The sequence below is a fragment of the Haliotis asinina genome, chromosome 6 (genome assembly GCF_037392515.1).
Source record: "Haliotis asinina isolate JCU_RB_2024 chromosome 6, JCU_Hal_asi_v2, whole genome shotgun sequence".
NCBI classification, from domain to species: Eukaryota; Metazoa; Mollusca; class Gastropoda; order Lepetellida; family Haliotidae; genus Haliotis; species Haliotis asinina.
Window position 1 is genome coordinate 44803920 of NC_090285.1, and position 13227 is coordinate 44817146.

The 13227-nt window shown below is 36.8% G+C and overlaps 1 protein-coding gene across 2 annotated transcripts in view; it reads left to right on the plus strand.

The window, feature by feature from the left end:
- The first annotated feature begins 241 nt into the window (after positions 1-241).
- The window catches only part of LOC137286300 (3-oxoacyl-[acyl-carrier-protein] reductase FabG-like), a 56556-nt gene continuing 43570 nt past the window's right edge, over positions 242-13227 (plus strand). Inside the window, exons 1-9 of one of the 2 annotated variants that reach the window (XM_067818075.1) lie at positions 242-419; positions 4494-4624; positions 5134-5226; positions 5792-5877; positions 7887-7980; positions 9957-10026; positions 10446-10482; positions 11050-11113; positions 12291-12551. In XM_067818075.1, the coding sequence (XP_067674176.1) occupies positions 374-419; positions 4494-4624; positions 5134-5226; positions 5792-5877; positions 7887-7980; positions 9957-10026; positions 10446-10482; positions 11050-11113; positions 12291-12449 (780 nt within the window). In that variant the 5' untranslated portion in view covers positions 242-373 and the 3' untranslated portion in view covers positions 12450-12551. Of the gene's footprint in view, positions 420-4493; positions 4625-5133; positions 5227-5791; positions 5878-7886; positions 7981-9956; positions 10027-10445; positions 10483-11049; positions 11114-12290; positions 12552-13227 lie in introns of those variants that run through there. The other variant, XM_067818077.1, reaches the window with a different exon arrangement.

A 13227-nucleotide genomic window follows, 5' to 3' on the forward strand; every position in this document is an offset into this window, starting at 1 on the left:
GCTTTTCGAAGCTTACTTGCTTTCCGTCACTAAAAGTACCGACAGATGATGTTCTTGTGATGTGAGCACTAAAACAAGTATTCTGTGGAAAACATTTCAACTAGACGCCCGAGCGTTTTCGTGTGAGAATGCATGTCTCATTCACGTTTGTCGTGTACGCTGAGTCTGCCTTGAGCAGTCACTGGGAGAGTCAACGAAGCGCCGACGCAACATACACAGGGAACTAAACTGACGTGGTGGGAGTTACCTCCCTTGAACAAAGTATCTGCACATGTAGTGTTCCTGATCGGCTGGTGTGAATTGTTTGGAATTGTCAAGTAAACGGAGTTCGTGCTCAGCACGTTGTCAGAAAATTGTTGCATTTACAGAAGAGATGGCGTCCATTGGAAGGCTTGATGACAAGGTTGCCCTGGTGACAGGTGCGTAAGATTAAGTAAAGACAACTGAGTACATGACAACTGATGCACTTAGTGACATCAACCGAAACCTTGTGCGTGTAGTCGACAGCCACGATGCAGTAAAATACAGTCAAGACATGACCCTGCACCGTATAATAGGAACGCTTCATGGATCAAGTTAGGTAGTGTGGGCATATTGTGATGAGCTGTCGATAATATGGACAGGGATAATCTACAACAGGGATAGGTCACTTGCTTGCTTACTTTATCATTTTTACTAATTAACGTGTCTCGTCATGCTCCAATGCACACACTGACTAAGCTCGTTCCCAGCGCAACTCAACTGTGTTTATCAGAACTTCAGCCAGTTTATTGTATCAGTCGGAATTTTACAATGAATGAATGAAATAAGAGCGATACATATGAATGAATGAAAGAAATAAAGAAAAAGAATAAAAGAAAGAAGTACACTTATGAATGAATGAAAGAATAAATGATAAACCATGGCCTCACTTCCAAAACATGTTAAAAAGTATCATAAGAACAAGTTTTACATCAGCTGCCCTTTTAAAAGAAATCTACTTTGAGACATTTTTGTTTACATTAGATCTAATAATTAAGTCAGATATCTTATTATTGCATGTGGCAAATGGAATGGACGTTAACAAAATGTTAACTGACACTGTCACACTGCCCTCAAATAGTGTAAAACTGTTCTAAAACACCTTTCCAGTTTTGTGAAATAATAAGATCAACATGGAAGAAAGAAGTTATGGAACTATAACCCTCAAGCATCAAAGGCAAATCAGATCAGATCAGCAATATGTCATATTTTTCACACACCTCAAATACAACCTAACATTCTTTTTTAGATTATGAAACTATCACTATTACTTGCAAACACATTTCACCTGATAGTATATTTCCCTCATAAGAATTAAAGGTGTATGTGAAAGATGTTTTTGAAGTAATAACTAGAAACACTCAAAGAACAGCGTGTAGTATTTCAATGCCGGATCAGATCAGATCAGTGATATGTCACATTTTTCACACACTTCAAGTGAACTCTTTTTAGATCATGAAACTATCACTATTACATGCACACATTTCACCTGATAGTATATTTCCTTCATAAGAATTAAAGGTATATGTGAAAGATGTTCTTGAAGAAATAACTAGAAACACTCAAACAATGGTGATCACTATATGAGTGGCGGATCAGACGAGATTGGCGATATGTCACATTTTTCATACACCTCAAAGACATCCTAACAATTTTTTTAAAGTTATAAAACTGTCGCTGTTACTTGCAAATACCTTCCAACTAAAGGCATGTTTCCTTACTAAAAATCAAACAAATTTCTAAAAGAAATTTTTATTGGCACAATTTAGTCTAAATTCACGGTGAACTGAGAATGAAAACCAGTGAGCTGTAACATACTGACTTGAAAATTTACTACAAATCTAGTGTTCTAATACTGAATCTAATACCAATTATTTGACTTGAACTGAAGTGACAAAATAGTTAACATATTTTCTGCATGTAGGATTTCAACTGTCACAATGCTCAGAGAATTTAATCAGTTGTTGAAAATAAACCTGGCTCAATCTTAAATACTAAACTTCCGCTATATTGGCTACACTGGGTACGTAACAACCCGCAGCCTACATTCAGGGGCTTTTTGAGGAGTTTCTTCTCCCTATCTATATAGTCTCCCTGGTATGATAAATCATTTTAGTTACATGTAATCTGTGGTGGAGCGTGGTCCTGTGCATAGAGCTCTTTGAACACGGACAGTCTTTGGATGGATGACTTCAGGGTTTGGCAGTTTGACTCATCAGGGTTTCTTTGACGTCAGTGCTACCCCACAACAAAGCACTTATGTAACATGTGGTCTCACCTTTGGCAAGTGAGTTTGTTCAAAATTGCCTCTCTTCATCCAGCAGCAAATGGGTACCCGGTGAAATAGGTCGTGAGACTATTAACCCTCACAGGCAGCTTGGGTTATCCGCGGTAATAATGTGTTAGCACCTTGAGCATGCACGAGTATATGGAAAATGGCCACAAGGGGTACAAATGGCCATTATTATTAATCCTGCAATTCGATCACATTTGTGTTAGTTGCCCTGTGAAATTGGTACATATAGCTGTTCAGATTTCATTTTGAAAGAGGGACGTGACTTAAAAACTGATGACTTTTGTCGTGTACACTGCAAAACCTGTGGTTTATGATAGCTCCACAGGTACAGAACAAAGAACTATAATCTTTTGGAATACACCCATATAATTTGTACATTGTTTCAGACTTTTAGGTTGAATAAGATTAAAGCTTCATTTAACTTCAATCTCGTGGTCAAAATGTCTCACAAATGTATGTAATTAATACATAGAGCTTTACTCTCTGCATGATCAGAATGTTTCATGCATACATCTAAAAGGTCATAGCTTCATTTAATTTTACCCTCTGCATGAATGTTTTAGCAGGGATTTAACTTGAGTCCTATGTTCGAGGGTCCATGGGACTCATACTCTTAATTTTAAGAGGTCCTTTCACAAGTTAAGCTATACTCCCATTCTTTAGCAATGTTAAATAACCTAAGTGCAGTGTTAAAGAATGGGATTTAAGTTTAACCTTAGTAAACATTGCGGTGTGAAAGAAGCCCCTGGACTGCAAAATGGGTGTCCCAGACACTATAATATATTATCAATACTATGTTATAATATTGTCACTGTTATTGTGTGTCATGTTCATGGCAGTAATTAAACTGCAGATTATTTCATAACCCATCTAGTAGCAGACTCAGTTATAACTTATTGTTACTTGATCAACATATTAAAAAAAAGTATTTTATCTGGACTCTGTGAACTGGCAAGCCTATTTTGTTGAGTCCATTGTCAATTTTGTTGCGTATAGGGCGCAGGAATTTAATCCCTGGTTTTATGCATATTCATAGAACAGCCACCATACAGCAGGAACATTGCTAAGTGTGGCATAAAACTGAGCTGACTCATGCACATTTATGGAAGAATAAAGCTTCTTTTAGCTTCACTCAGTGCTTAGTCAGGATTTTTTTTGTGCGTATTTATGCATATTTACAGAAGAATAAAGCTTCATTTAACTTCACTCTTTGCATAATCAGGATGTTTTGTGCATATTTATTAAAGAATAAAGCTTCATTTAACTTCAGTCTAAGCATAATCAGAATGTTAATGCATATTTATAGGAGAATGAAGCTTCATTTAACTTCACTCTATGCATGATCAGAATGTTTTATGCATATTTATGGAAGAATACATCTTCATATAGGTTTACTTCATCATGCATGATCAGAATTATATATGCATATTTGTAGAAGAATGAAGCTTCATTTAACTTTATTCTATGCATGATCCAAATGTTTTTCTGTGCAGCTCAGTTCTTAATTGGGTGAAACAGCTGACATTGTGTATGAAATGTTTGAGACCTTCTGCAGTATCCATGTAGGATAGCTGGTGTCCGTGCACATATGCAGGGATTTACTTTGATTCCTGTATTTGGGAGTCCCTGAGACTCATACTCTTAATTTTCAGGAGTCCTGAGCAACAAAACAGGGTCCCTGACATTTAAATATTATTGTAAATGCAGTTATCGTATCATGATCATCACATTAATGTTTGCAGTAATTAAATTGCAAATCACAACATAAGCTGGCTAGCAGCTGATTCAGTGATCCGTTCTTGTTACTTGATTTTGAATTTTGACAAACATTTTTTTACCTTATCTGTGTTCCTGTGGATGTGGTACTAAATTTCGTCATGTCCATTGTCAGTTTGTATGTGAACAGGACGCAGGAAGTCGTGACACATAAATCCCTGCTCACATGGTAAATTTGGATTGATGTCCACCGAATCAATTTGCAACAACTGTTTTGTGTGGAGATCAGTGCAAGGTACACGATTACATGGGTAAATTGGGTTCTGAGTGATCGATTTTCAACACCAACTAAACTGGCTGGATCTTTGTTCCATGATCTTTGATCTCATTCAAGTAATTTATGTTACTTTCCAGTTCACAGAATCCTTTTAGACACTAATATGGAAACGTGTATTTTCAGGAGCCAGTTCGGGTATTGGCGCTGGCACAGCCATCTTGTTTTCTCAACTGGGAGCCCGTGTTATCATCACAGGGAGGAATGAGGAGAATCTGAAGAAGACAGCAGAGCAGTGTAACCAGGACAAGTATAAGGTGAAGGTCACGGAAGTATATGAGATATAGCATGTAAGCAAGTTTTTTGTAATTAGATTTAGAGGGATTGCTTATTGAACTGTTAATGAGAACACTGATGTTCTCTAATGCAAACATGGCTGTGGAGTAACCTCATGGCTAAAGCATTTGCTCATCACACCGAAGACCCAGGTTCAATTCCCTACATGGGTACAATATGTGAAGATCATTTCTGGTGTCTTCTACAATAATATTGCTGAAATATTGCTGAAGTAGCGTTTTACTCACTCACTATACATCATAGGTGTTGCGATACATTTAAATATGTGTATAGTTTAAAAAGAATTGACCTTTCAAAATGCCACATCAAACCACATTCTGTTCCTATTGGGGAGCAGTGGGCAACTCCACCCACCCACCCACCCACCCACCCACCCACTCACTCACTCACTCACTCACTCACTCAGATATCAACAAGACATTTTGTTCGATCACAGTATCTGTGACATGAAGATTTGTGTCCTCCATAGCCCGTCCTCCTGACTGGTGACCTGTCCAAGGAAGAGGACACACAACGTATTGTGGAGGAGGCCGTTGCAGCAACAGGCAGGCTGGACATTCTGGTCAGGAACTTTTAAATTACAATTACTTATTACAGTCAAGAAATTTATCGAAAAGCACACGTCTTCCATGAAGTGTAATAATAAACAGGTATTACAGGATTTCTTGTGAATTTAGTCATGTCATTTTGTGTGTTAGAGAACTTTTCGCGGGTATGCCTCGATTCATGTTTATAGTCTTTGTTTGTGCAAGTTCTGTTTAGTGTTCACCCGGTATCATTTGCATTAATGCAGTGTTCATTCATTGACCACATTCTTTGACGATTTGTGCACTCAAATGTTGCATGTTGCACAGTACAATTATGGTCTGGTCATGTTGGTTTGACATCTGTGTTGATTCATCCAGTTTGTTTTCGCATGGCAACTCATGCTAAAGTAAATATAATTTGTGATAACTATTCAGTGCCACTGAATAATATTTATGAAAATTAATGATTGATGACAGCTGCACTGCAATGTACCACCATCTCTTGGTAATTTTATTACATAAGCCAAGTGAGCAGTGGATTATGTCACTTATCATGCTATCCAACGATATCCTTCATAATGGTATTTTTGTTTCATGCAGGTCAACAGTGCTGGAATCTTGGAACCTGGTAGCATTGAAACAACAAGTTTAGAACAATTTGACAAAACATTCAACATCAATGTCAGGTGAGACTCAAAGTTTCAGCTGATTTTTAAATGCATTTTGTCTATTGTAATAGAATTGGTGTACAAGTGGTTTTGTAGTCATGTATAGGACAACTTTGTGTTCCAGCAAGACAGGTTTCTGACTTTTATTGGTGTGATGTCAAACCTGAAGGACCATTCATAGTTAATGGGTCAGGGGTGTTGATGATTTTCTTGTGGGGAGATGTGAGGAGGTCAGCAATTATACACATGCCATACAGGGGCATCAGTTAATTTGTACATAGATTTTAGGATGGTCATTCACATAGTACATGCTTGCCCATAAAAATCATCATCGTAATTTTGAACAGTTCCTAACATGTGTACTCATTCCATTCTCACCAGGGCAAGATAGTTAAAGGCGATATGCAACGTTAAACACAACTTTGCAGATTCTGATACCTTGCGGAATGCACTTACCGAAACAAATCATCGAAAATGCAAATTCAACATATACAGTTGAAAAAACACGATGAAAAAAAAGCCCAAGAAATCTGAATTCAAACAATTCACTAAATTTCCCCCAGCGGTGGGGGCAAAAAGTGGTTTCAACAACTGTGCTGCACCCATAACACATAGGTTTGCGGAGCTTGAAACAATATGCATGCACGGAGTATGAGGTCGTGAGCAGTAGTCTAATCATGGTTGTTTACACATACAAGTTTACAAATAATCTACTCGTTACATAAAAACAAACTTGTTGATTGTCAGTGGTAAGCAGTCTCTGTCACAGAAAAAGCTAATTGTTTGGTTTATTGACACCTATATGTCTACCTGCCTGTCTGCTAAAGACAATATGCAATACACAGCTTCAATTATTGACCACATGCAATTTGATCTATATCAGGATATGTCCCATCAACAAAATAAATTGATTTATGACTCGTGCACTTGAGTCCTGTCTCTGACACATTATGTAAGTAGGCAGGAGTGATAAATGTGCACGTGACATGTTTTTATGTCTGTGGGTTGCAAACAAACTATGTCCATGTTTCTCGGATGACTGGATCTGATGAAAACTGGTGCAAACTCGTGTCATTTTCAAGTCCTCTCCTCCTTTGTACTTGGATGAATGACAGTTTCCAGCCACGCAGTAGTTCACCATCTCTACTGAGATGATTTTTGATTGGATTTAATGCAAATTCAGAGAACATGTATTTACAAAACCCAACATCTCTATATACATTCTTTATGGATAACAACTTCTTCTAGTGTATATGATTTTTTTTGACAACAGTATATGAATCCATACTAAAACAAGGCATCAAGTACAATGAAAGAAGTTGTTATCCATAAAGAATCTTACTTACTTGTGACTCGCCATACTTCTAAAATGCCCATCAAACAGATCATCTTTCTGAACACACATTGAGCCCTCAGCGTATCAGCAGATGAACCAGCCAAACGGAAGTCATCATTACACATGAGTGCACACCCACCTGCTATGACTGGGTTTGGTCTCTTGAGGGCTTCGTTGCGACGGAAGTGAGCCAGAGTACAAAATATTGCACTTTTGAATCGCGATTGTATGCTTATAATTCTATTTGGTTTTTTACAAGTAGCAATGTATGTTATATGTCATGAATAACTGATAATTGTGTCTGATTCTTTTATTGCATGTGACCTTTAACTGACTATAAAAGTCTAGTGACATGTATCGTTGGAGTTGAATACATGCAGTACCACACTGTCATGACCTGTGACACAAGTCACTCCCCTAATTTTGTTTCAACTGGTGAAGATCCATGTTAGATTTGCTCTTCAGTAACTATGCTTGTCTTAAGGTGCGACGAACGGGATTAGGTTGTCAGGCTTGCTGACTTTGTTGACATGTCATCGTATGCCAGATGTGTAGATCAATGCTCATGATGTTGATCACATGATTGTCTGGTCCAGACGCAGTTCTTTATAGACAACCACCACATACCTGAAATATTGTTAAGTGCGAGACTGAACAACAATCAAAACAAAACAAAACCGTGTTGTTTCAGGTCCATCTACCACTTAACAATGCTGTGTGTGCCTCACTTAGTGAAGACAAAGGGCAACATCGTTAACGTCTCGAGTGTCACAGGACTCCGAGCAGTATGTTATTTTATTTTATTTTTAGGCCAGACCAATTATATTGCATGTTTTATGTATCCGCATCTGCCGGTAATATTTTTTCAAGAAAACAAATCAAATTCAGTTTTCCCCACTCAACATGGCCCCTTATGTGGCCAAAAATAAACTTACAAGAAAATGTATTTTTGATAGTTTTGCCCTAAAGTATGTACTTTATAAATGACCAGAAATAGAATCCTTTTAATATTTAAAAGGAATATTACTTCTTCTGGTGTTAGGTTTCCTAAGGACAGGACTCTGTAGAACAAGAAATAAAATTAGTCTGGCCCTATATCCTGTCTTTTATTTTGAAGCATGATATTAATGTATCCTGTGTCATGTTTTCAAACTCTTAATTATTCCACTGTTAATATTTTTGGATAATGTGCATTATCAACTGAAATACATTTGTGCGAATAGTTATGCATCTCTGTTCATTGTTGCCTTCCGGGGGAATTGTTTGCATGTTCAGTTACAGATCACTTCAGCAGACATGTTTTCCATAAACAGATGTTCATTTGTTTGGCATGCTGTTATCATATGTCTAGCACTTCAAAAATGCATGTTCTATTAATTGTAGCTGAACATACCCAAAGACTAAGGCATATAACATGTTGAATTATGTATCACAAATGTTCTTACAGTTTCCTGCCAGAAGTATGTTACTATCATTCTACAATATTTTATGAAATTTGATGTCTTGTCAACTTAACTGTATTTTTTTTTGTTCATTTGTTTGTTTTACATCACACTCAGCAACATTCTAGCTGTGTGGTCTGTAAATAATCGACTCTGGACAAATATTCCTCTCTGCTGCCTTACCGAAAAGCATGTCAAATATGGTATAAAATTTGGTCTTTTTTATCTGAAATAAGTATATTGTTACAGAGAAGGAAAGAGTTGATAGTTTATCCTAAAAGATTTTGTTTTGTTGTTATTTCAAAATTGAAATTTTGCTTGATATTTGAAATCATTACCAGTGTGTGAAATAAGGCCTCGATGTCTGATGGATGTTAAATTTACAGCTCTCCAGCGGACCCGATGGTCTGGAAAGAAAATCAAATGTTGCCTACATCTGAGAAAATTCACCATATCTTGGTGTCTGGTCTGGTTAGTCCATTTTGAGCTAGTAACATTTTGAAGTTACCAGCCTTGATGTATGGCCATGTTTTTGGCTTATTTCATACACTGATATTACCAGTGATTTTATTTCTTTTTCTGGTAGTGTTACCAAAAGTGTTCATGTTGTTAAAAGAATCACTCATTTTACTGATTTGGGATCAACAATGTCAGTCAAGAACAACTAATGCAAAGCTCCATACAGGGATAGAGGAGTCACTTGTCATTTCACTGTGTGAATGCTAATTTGACAACTATGGGAGAAGATTATGGAATTGCTGCGCAGGTCATTTCCAATATGTCATAATGTATTCATCCTCAATATCTCCAGGGAATACTTTTCAATAAATCTCCACTATACCCTGGATGCATCTACATCTTAGCCTGATGTACTTATTACCTCCCATGACTGGCTTTTTGTCAAATCAGGTTTCTAAAATGGAAAGTTGAGTGTACCAATCACAACTCACTTTCGCTTCTTAAATTATTACTGATTACTGATTAAACTTGGCAACACATGTGATGCAGAGGTACCCCAAAGAGGAAGAAGGAGTTTTTGCGTATATTTATTTTCAGTTTTAGACTTCTCAATTTGTCTGTATTATTTTCCCCAAATCTGAGTTTCACTATGAACAAGGACAGGTGTTTTCGTTGACACTTGACAACCAAGAAAGGGAGGTGACAGAATTAGCCTTAGATGCATCCAGGGTATAGTGGAGATTCATCGAAACCTATGTCCTGGAGATACCAAGGATGTATTGTTTTAATGCAACAAGGATCTGAATATTTCATTATGGACATTCTTAATATCAGCACACTACATAAATTTCCTGTTTCAGTTTCCAGGTGTCTTATCATACTGCATGTCAAAGAGCGCCATTGACCAACTGACAAGATGTGTTGCTCTGGGTGAGTATTCATGATATACATTTACCTGTAAGCCCAGACCAATTCTATTTCTTGCTTTACGGATTTTTGTCCTATGAAAACCTAACGGCAGGCGGGAATTAAAATTTCCAATCAAAGTAATATTCCTTCTAAATACTCAAAGTATTTTCTTTTGGCCATTTATGAAGTGAATATGGGTAATAAAACATCTTAAAAAGTATGTTCTTGTGAGTTTAAATTTGTAGCCAATAAAAACATAAGGATTTTATTTTTTGAACGGGGGAAATATATAAATCTATATTTTTGTTCTTATTCTTTAATAAATATGGCGAGCGGATCCTAACTATTTTTTTTCTACTGCTGTCTCTTCAAGGACAGGGTGTTGTTTTTCAATTGTGTTTGTTCAGTGTCTTTCATGCTAATTTTCTTGTTTTTCACAGAACTGGCTCCAAAACAAGTCAGAGTTAACTGTGTGAAGTAAGTCCCTCATTTAATAATTATTATAAGTTTGATTATGATTACTATAAGTATGATTTTAATACTCACTATTACCATCTCAGGCACTTCTACATGTTAGGATCAGTGACCAAGTCTGCAGCAATGGCATATAATTAAGAAATTCTCAGTAATGTTAAATCATAACATATTTTATGGCTTTGTATTATGATCGTGTATTTGACTAATGACAGAACATATATAAACAAAGAGTCTTAAATGCTAAGTTTTGTATAATTTCATTAAATGTTATCTCAGAATAATTATCTAAATTTAAGGAATTCTGAGGCCCACAAATGACCTTTTTGTGAAAAAGTAACCTTTTTTCCAACTTTGCCAGTTATGGGTGCTCAGTTTAGAAAACACTGAATTAATTGATCCCTGACTTATCTAACAGCTCAAGGTGGTGTCTTTGTCAGATTATTTCTATAGTAACTCATATGAGAGGTATCTATGTCATGAATACAGTCTATGTGAATATGCATTTTCTTTTCTATAACAGTTTATATCATAAATATTAAGCATTATCCTCTCACCCATTGGTTACAGTCCAGGTGTGATTGTGACAGAGGTCCACAAGAGAGGAGGTATGACGGAAGAAAAGTATGCACAAGTAAGTTGTCCTCACAGCTGATGCTTTCACATACCTGGAATATTGCAAGGTGCTGGATTAAGCAGCAAACACAGCTGATGTATAATGTGACATCTCAGTGTCATACAAATATTTTGCTCTGATACTAAGTAAATTTAGGCTCAGTATTGTTCGTTACGCTGATTGTGTCAGCAAACCTTTAAGCAACCAGTGACCATCCGAGCAAACACAAGACGGCTGAATGGATTTAATTTTAACCAATCAGAAAACGGTTACTATTTAGAGTTCAGCGGCACTTGCAAATTTTGTTTTCCCTGGTCATTGACACTGATCTCTCAACAAAGGAAAATATGTATAAAGCTCAGATATCAAATGTGCAGTATAAATACGTATGGGTTTCTGACATGGTTTTCTATTAACTTATATTTCCACATGATGACATCCTTAAATACTGACAAAAAAGTGACTATTTACTCATTGTAGTGAATAATGACATTATCTACATGTGACACTCTGAAGCGATCATGCGGAAAGTAGCCTTCAGAATCGATGAGTGCAAATATTTTCAAGGTGAAAGTTAAAACTAAATGTTCACTTTTACGATTGGTAAGCTGGCACGACTTTCTCAAGGATTTTTTAGACTCGGTAAAGCAGTGTAATGAATAATACTGAGCCTACTAGTAAGTTTACTTAGACTGGCTCTGATAATATACGACTCAGCATGATGGTCTGACACACCCTCTGTGAAAGGTGTGTCATATTAGAACCAATCAGCTGTGATTTGTCTGCACAAATCCACGCCCATGGAGTTATTCAAAACAGTTTATGATTCAGGTGAAGTATTTTGAGCATGTGATGGAATGCAGATAAAACAATTAGTGAGACTTGGGTAATATAACAATTTATGCAATGGAGTTAGGTAACTAAATTTTCTAGTGAAATAACCTTTGGCCTCAAGTCAGACGCCAAAGACCCGGGTTCAATTCCCTTATGGGTACAGTATGTAAAGCCCATTTCTGGCGTCCTCTGCAGTTATATGCTGGAATATTGCTAAAGGCTGCGAAAACTAAATTCACTCACTCACTCCATCCCACCAAAAACAATTCATTTGCTTGCTTATCTGAATATCTTAATTTCATTCTAGAATTATACTTTGTGTTTGTGATGAATGCAACCAATGAATGTTATTGTTTTCCAGTTCCTGGAGCACTGCAAGACCACACATGCCTTAGGACGAGTAGGGGAGGTCCGTGAAGTTGCCAACGTCATCGCCTTCCTGGCCTCTGACAGTGCATCATTTATAACGGGCAACACAGAGGCTGTAGATGGTGGTCGCCATTGCATGTGTCCACGATAAATGTCTCCTAGTTTCATTCTTGTAATCAAGACACTGTATTTTCACCACAGAAAATCTATACACATTCTTGAAATTAATATTATACATCAGTTTTAAAAATCAGATTTTCTTGAAGTTCTTTTGAATGGTATGTAACACACCATAGTAACTGTGACATAATTAGCTCATCGTCAGTACTATGATGAGGATTTATCACCTTGATAATTTATGGCTAGGGGGCGTGATTATGATTTTTATGGAGTAGCATGTACAAGGAGTAACAAGAATCGTTGTACTTCATCCAACTGTTTGGACACACACTTGTAGCATCACAAGAAGTGCGCAGGCAAGGTAGTGAGTGAGTTTTATTTTATGCCACTTTTAGGAATATTCCAGCAATAGCACAATGCTGGACACCGGAAATGCCATGGGCTTCACACATTGTGCCCATGTGTGGAATCGAACCCTGGCCTTTGGCATGACAAGCCTGACTGAACACAAGCATTAACCAGATGTAATTATCTATGCAGAGATGCTAACCTCTACAATTTTATCGTAGTCGCTAGGAATTTTAACTTGAAACTACGCCAATACGATTCCACTAGAAATACTATGAAATTTTAATAAAATGCATTAAAATTTGGATATATAGACCAAAAACATATATTTTCAACGATGAAATACATTTTTGGACTTCACTTACCTTCCATTCATCAAATTTAATGACACATTTGAACTGGAATGATTGCAAGTAACAAACATAATTTTAGCGAAGCTGATTTGAATACCTTTCCGATTT